This window comes from Tigriopus californicus, chromosome 10 (genome assembly GCF_007210705.1).
Source record: "Tigriopus californicus strain San Diego chromosome 10, Tcal_SD_v2.1, whole genome shotgun sequence".
Lineage (NCBI taxonomy): Eukaryota > Metazoa > Arthropoda > Copepoda > Harpacticoida > Harpacticidae > Tigriopus > Tigriopus californicus.
Genome location: NC_081449.1, coordinates 9461576 through 9468631, shown reverse-complemented (window position 1 = coordinate 9468631; position 7056 = coordinate 9461576). Strand labels below are relative to the sequence as shown.

Below are 7056 nucleotides of genomic sequence, written 5' to 3'. Positions count from 1 at the left end.
ACAAAGACTACCGAACTTTGCTTTTCCCAACGAGTGGAATAATTTCAACCCTCCAGGCATTGATCTAACCAGAATTAAATTCACCCAAACAATTAGAGATTATCTCTTACAGAAGTACTCTATTGCTCCGTGCAAACTCAAGAATTGATATGTATGCCAACAAAAATCCTAACAAATTATTTTTAGGTTTCTCTTTCATTACGATTATCCGCCGCTCGATCTCATTAAAACACTCCATGCACCAAATACAATTCTAAACTTATTAATTTTCCTCCCATTCCTGAAGTCGTTTCGCATTTACAGTAAACAGAACAAACTAACACTTAAAATATATGCTTTGCTCTCTTTTTCATGTTTTTCTTTTTATGTCTTTTTCTTAGTCCCTTCTTTTCTTATAAATTCGAGCCGATATAATTTCCTACAAGCCTTTCAATTTCATTTTGTATTTCTTCCAACTCACGTTATCGTGTTGCAGCTTGGCCTCTGTAACATTATTGACTATCTATGTCATGTCTTCGTTAATTCGTCCAGGTCCTGGTGAAAACAAGCTTTTGCTTATCCAGAACCTGAGGAATTACATGCTCATGAAATTTTTGATATATCAAGATGCTAACTCAAAGATTAAATGCCGACATTATCCAATCATGATCAAAATGTTCCTGAAATCTATCTATCTTTCTACCTATCTATAAAAAAAGCTATTTAAGATTGGTGGAATACATAAGCATGTAGTTGGTAATATGTCTATCTATGTGGCAAATTATTTCATACCTAAGTGCACTTTTTTGCAAAAATAATTGAAAAAAATCCTATGGAAATTTCCCATTTTTCCTAATATTGACCAGAATTTCTGAAAATTATTATGAATTTTCACAAATATTGATATTTTTTGCTAAAATGGCTGAAATCGCGTTATGATTTGTAGAAAAATGTCAAATATTGCAGTTAGGATTTCAAAATTTGCAGAAAGATCTCGGATGTGCAAGGTTTTTTTTGCAAAATTTGCAGAATTCAAGTTTTGGCCGGCCCTAGTTATAACATGCTTGAAATAATAAATTTAATTCCTGCAAAGTTGTGAACAAATACAGTTTTTCGTCGAAAAGTGTTAAATACAGATGTTCTCACGGTGTATTGTCCATTTTTACAATTGATTGATAGATGGTAACCATAGCTAACCTAAACCTGACCTTGAAGGTGCAGAGGGCCCAACCTGCCATCTGAGCAGCTTTAGTTACCTTCTTGCTTGCTGAGGGGAATATTGAATTTTCCATCATCCCCATCCTGACGAGTAACACCAAGGTCCTTGACACAAAAGAACACTTCAATATTGGCTCCCTCACTGTCTAGGTAATGAGAAGGGAAAGCCGATGAGCCAGAGGATATAATCTGGAATTTGGATCCATTTAGTTTTATATTGCTTTCGTCGATCCACTTGCATATAGTATAAAGATCCTCTTGGAGAAGGGAGCAACCTTGGCCATTTCTACCAATTATGAGCTTGGTGCCATCACAATAAGAGGAGATCATGCAATTCTTCACCAGAGGCGAGTTTCTTCAACACCCGTGCCTCCGAGTTAAGACTTGGACGTTACCCAGAATGAGCATTCACTTACCACTTAGGCCAGTGTATTTTCATACCGGTTAAAGTCTAACTCTCCCCTAACTCCGAGGTACGAGCTTTAAAGACTTGGCCTCAAGCCAGATGAAATGGAGATAAATAGTACAAAAAGTACTGAACCGAGTATTGTACCCTGTGCTATGCCCGTAGTGATCTCTACTGGGTCACTGAGGAATTGGCCCACGTTAACCCTCTGTTTCCTATTTGTGAAAGATCGACTTGATCCATCTTGAAAGACTCTTGGGGAAGTTATGGTTATCGAGCCTTTGCAAAAGTATGCCATGGTCCACCTTATCGAAGGCCTTTGCAAAGCCCACATAGATGACTTCTACAATATCCTGGTTTGCTACTACTTCTCTCACATATTCCAAGTGTTCGATGACCTGGGCAGTTGTCCTCATTTTAGACATGCCTTGGAATTTGGCCCTTTTGAAGTAGATGGTCCAATAGAAATTCTTTATGCATATTCTCAAACACTTTGCCGAATTTGATGTCAATGAGATGGGACGGCAATTCCCCGGGACGAAGTGATTCCCACCTTTGAAAATTGGAATGATGTGACCCATCTTTATCGAATTAGGGAAAACCCCGAGGTTGACGGACTTCTCGATTTGAGTGGTCACAATTGGTACTAACTCGTGTGCACATTCCTTGAGAAAGGCTACGGTTATACCCTCAGGTCCGGCTGAGCTGGATCGGTTTAGTGAACCTGTTGCTCTAAGGACAGCGTCTTCCGTGATATTGAGCTGAAGATCCTCTGGGGATTAGAGATGAGGTCGATGAGTGGCATGGGCTGGGAGTGGAAAATGCACTTTTGTATTGTTCGCTGAGTCTGTTTGTTATGCTCAGTTCGTCATTTAGCATGATACCCTCTACGATGAGCGGACCAACTTTAGAAGTAAACTTGCTCTTGAGGTTAGTATAAGCACAAAGAGCCTTTGGATTGGACGTCAGTTGCCCCAGAGCCGCCATTTTTCGTTCTTGCTCTTCGTCATTTATAGACTCTTGGATTTGCTCATCAAGTTCAAGGTGGGCCATCCACCTTGAGGCTTGATTTCAATCGGCATCTCTTTCGAAAGAGCTCCCCTTGGCGTGGGGGAATATTGATCAGGTCCCCGTGCGTCTTGATCTCATTCAGTCCACGACTAGTGCAAACTTCCGGACAAGTATCAGTGAGATTGAGGTTTGCGTTATTGAGGGACATATTGGGGTTTCTCTCCAATGCAGTAACAAGTTGAACATCTCAGAGGGCAGAACGAACATTTCGCCAGTCTGTCTGTCTGTCTTAAAGAAAAAGGACGACACTTCAACCAGGGGTTCCACATGAGTTTCAACATGGGGGTCCAAGGGAGATGGATTGATCGAGTAGTTTGTCACAATATCTAGTAAGTTATGTTTAAAAAAAGAGGAGCCAATGACTATCACTTGTTCAATGGCATCAGGATCATCAGTCAGGAGTACCAAGTCCATTATATTAAGTTGCAAAATCAATTTTGCTTTTTGAAATTGATTTGTTGACATCGGTTTTATTTTTTCGCTATCATGAAACTGTCTTTGGAAACGTTTCAAAAATTATAATCTTTGGCACTATTTGATTTAATATTTCCAGCATTTTCCAAATATTTAGCCTCTTTTAATGCACCTACAGAGTGTATACTAAATGTATTACCTCCTGCCGGAGTACCTATTATTTGGATATTTCACATCTAAAACTGAATTGTTTTCCTGGTCTCAAATAAGGATTGTTGAAGATTTGCAACCATAACACAAAAACTCACAATAGAAAAAACAGAATTTGAAATTCTCGAGCGTATGAAACTTCCCTGTCAGAACCCTGTTCCTCAATATTCATGGATAGAAATGAGGAGAGTTGAGAAATTTGGGGCAACAAACTCAATCCAAAAGAAAATTTCGCTCTGAGTCAAGTCTTTTAGTTCAAAAGAATTTCAATGAGAAGATATAAACAATAAAGCAGTGCAAATATAATAAACTTTGAAACGACAAACGCATTCATTGTTGTCAAAAGTAAGCGCAATTTTCCGCCTCATCGTCTTTCTTCTGGATATAGAAAAATATAGAGAAACGAAACATCAAATGCCACTCTGGATCGTGAAAAAAGGAACGTGTAACGAGGAGTACTTTTGGTTTTGGGGGTCATTACAATTACAGCATTTTAAAATGTAATGGGATTACAGTTCCTTTTTCGAAAAAAGGAACGAACTGTAGTGATTTCGTCGCTCGTAATTTCGTTACTATTGCCCTGATAATTGGGTGCATGAACGTAGACATGGACATGATTAATTACTCTCTCAGCGGGCTCGCATCTGATAAGGAGGTAGTGCAATGCTGAAACCTCATCAAGGGAGGTTTCAAAAAGCATTATTTTGTAACTCCCAGCATGCCTGTTAGATGAATGACAGGGCAAAAAGTGAAGTAAAGCGTCCTCCCCTACCAGATTATCATTATATTTATGTTCATCTTGAGAAAATATTTTTTATGAATAAAAGGACACGTGGTGTCGTGTTCACCGCAGTTTCCAAGTATGAGATATCTCCTCGGTTTGAATATCCTCCCCGACCTTTCTCCTAAGGAAAGTTTTAGACGCTAACCACACCCACAGACTGATCTGATACTGCACTGCACATGACACTGCCCATCGGAATTTGGAAATGGCTGATGCGATGACTTGCTTCGCTGGTCGGGTGAGACTCATCCCACCAACCCTAGCACCGCAAGCAAAGGAAGTTTAATAACACATTTTTCAAACACAAGGAACCATGATAGACGAGTGGTCTAATGTACCCGATAGGGGCACGACATGATTCCCCAGAGGGCGTGGGTTCCTATCCCGCCTTCGGAGAAAACATGAGATAAGACAAGAACCTTTCCTAAGTTTAAAAAAAAGATGACATTCAGCCAACAGAGACGGATTACTCGAAGTACATTCATTTATATTGAACATTCATTGGATTAAGATTTGACAACATACATACTGGGACATCTTAGCATACATAATATATATGTTGCCAAATCTTAATCCAATAAGACCCAAACTCGCGATAAAGATTTTCATATTGAACATTCGTCCTCCTGCCACATCTCGCTTATTCATTGTAGCTTGAATGTATCTTTAGAATCTGCCTTTGAAAGTGGAGGAAAACGCTTTTAATTTATGCTCTGGATTTGCTAACGAGCGGAATTATTCACAAGGAAGAAAGTTCTGGCAAAGTATGAGTAGAATAACTCAAGAATCTCAACTTGGTGACGATTCCATGGTCATTCAAATACCAATAAACCCGAGGAGAGAACCCAGTCAAAGTGGTCGTAAAAGATTGAATGATCTTGTATATTCGCATGGCCTTTTGGAGGCCAACAATGAGCTCTCTTGGGAAATATTGGAACAAGCTGCATTACTCGAAATGATTCAATCAGACAGTGGAGTTGGTCGCTCAGACGAAGACCTCGAGCAACTGTCAGTTTTTTTACGGGTAAGCACTACCACACCCAATAACTCATATCTTCCTGCAACCTTCGCCAACGAATCTTTGACCACCAATATTTCATTTCCAGACTCACAGTGAATCGCGAGATTTACATTTGTTGCTTGTCCCATTAGACATAATGTTTTGTCCAGGCTTTGTCTTGGATTGCTATCGAAGGCAATTGGGTTACGTTCAAACCAATTCACAAATCTTGGCAGATCTTCATTTCCAAGATAGGACTTGTTGTCAAATCGAGCCAGAATTGGAAACCGTCACATTTTCGGGCATCTTTTTAATTGGTGCTCAATTATCGAGTCAAAGGTAAACCACGGCCAAGGGCGATGTTTTTTGACCAGCTTCTCATCGGAAAAAGGGCTTCCCCATCTTTTTCAGCCATCAAATCGAGGCAGTTCGTTCTTCTGCATCAATCGGAGAACATAATGAAATACCTAAGATAATTATGACTCTCAGAACCCGAGAAAGTGCTGAACCGAGCTCAAGTCTCTGTTCAATCCCGTTTTTCGTTGGAGACAACATGGTGGCTCTCATTGGTGTGAAGTCTTGCATTTCAAGTGATCACGCGATGAAATCTTCAGTAAGACTCACGGTTCTCCATCATTCATGAGGTCTCTAGCATTGCCAATTATCTATTCTCAATTTCTTTCGAATAAAAAAACTGCATGCAATTGTTTCGTCCTCATCGCATAAATTATTTCGAGTTTGGGCTTTACATTTCAAATTTCTGGTATGATAACGCATTATTGGGACATTGAAGCATGAAAGGAAGATGACGTCACCAGAAAATTTTGAAAGGGCACACGTACTTTTGAGGCTTAATAGTCCTTTATCAAAGAACTAAATTAAAGTTCCAATTCATTTATCCATCAAAGAAATGGTACATGTAGCATTTCAATTTTATCAACTATCTCAGTTATACTAATTAACATGCTTAAAAAACATTTTTTTCCGTGAAAAGCTTTTTCTTGTACTTCATTTCTCCTATGTTAGAATGTCCTATTTTAATATTAAACTTTTTGAAACCTTATAAAAGTTTTTTGCCTACTATAGAGACGTGTAAAGTACCGACTCGGATTTCAGCTGTTTGAACTAGCCAGGCTGCACCACAATCGAGGCAAGAACTACCATGATTTTCGCACATGCAGTGCTTCCGAGTTTTCATTAAAAGAATGTTCACCGTTCTAGGACACCGTTCAAAGAACTATTTTTAACCACCTAAGCCCAAAATTCATTTGCTAAAGATGACACTACATGGCAAGTGACAAAAATAGGCAAAATAATAGGAAAAATTATGTGGTGCCAATATTTTGTCATCAGTAAGAATTGTGGTGACACTTACTTCATGATAGTACCAGACAACCGCACAAGCATGTGAAATTCCAAAGCTTTACACTTCTCTATTGCGCTTTGTATCTTGGTTTTCAGGACCTCTACTATTTTAAAGAGTACCCCAGTGACCTCCCAAAATTTATGCTGACATCATCAGACAGCTCCGACTTAAAGGAGTCAATAATGCTACGGAAACTATTATTTGTAGATGAAATTAGCTTCGCTAGAAAGAACCTGTATGGGTTGTCCCAAAATGGTTTTGCCGTTTGTTAATCGATGCAATCTGTTCTCAATTCTTAAAAAAGTGTCTTGAAATGCGGTGGTCCCCCACCTTACAAAGTCATGTTTCTTTCCTGATTTCTGTAAACCTAGTTGTGAAGACAAAAAATATTGACTTCGGGCTTGCATTTCTGGGAAAAGAAGCATTTTCAAAATTTGAAGAATTTTCAGATTTGGCTTGGAAAGAAAATTAGATAGATATTATTATTTCAGGAACACTTTGATCATGATTGGATAATGATGGCATCTAATTTTTGAGTTAACATCGTAATATATCAACAAATTCATGAGCATGTAATTCCTCAAGTTCTGGGTAACAACTGATTTCAT

General features: G+C 38.8%; 1 protein-coding gene across 1 annotated transcript in view; it reads left to right on the top strand.

Moving 5' to 3' along the window:
• Positions 1-5780, top strand: part of LOC131889533 (dynein axonemal heavy chain 12-like) — a 42585-nt gene extending 36805 nt beyond the window's left edge. Inside the window, exons 41-43 of the mRNA XM_059238659.1 lie at positions 4753-5106; positions 5189-5421; positions 5494-5780. Coding sequence (XP_059094642.1) covers positions 4753-5106; positions 5189-5421; positions 5494-5725 — 819 coding nt within the window. The 3' untranslated portion in view covers positions 5726-5780. The remainder of the gene's footprint in view (positions 1-4752; positions 5107-5188; positions 5422-5493) is intronic.
• The last annotated feature ends 1276 nt before the right edge of the window (positions 5781-7056 follow it).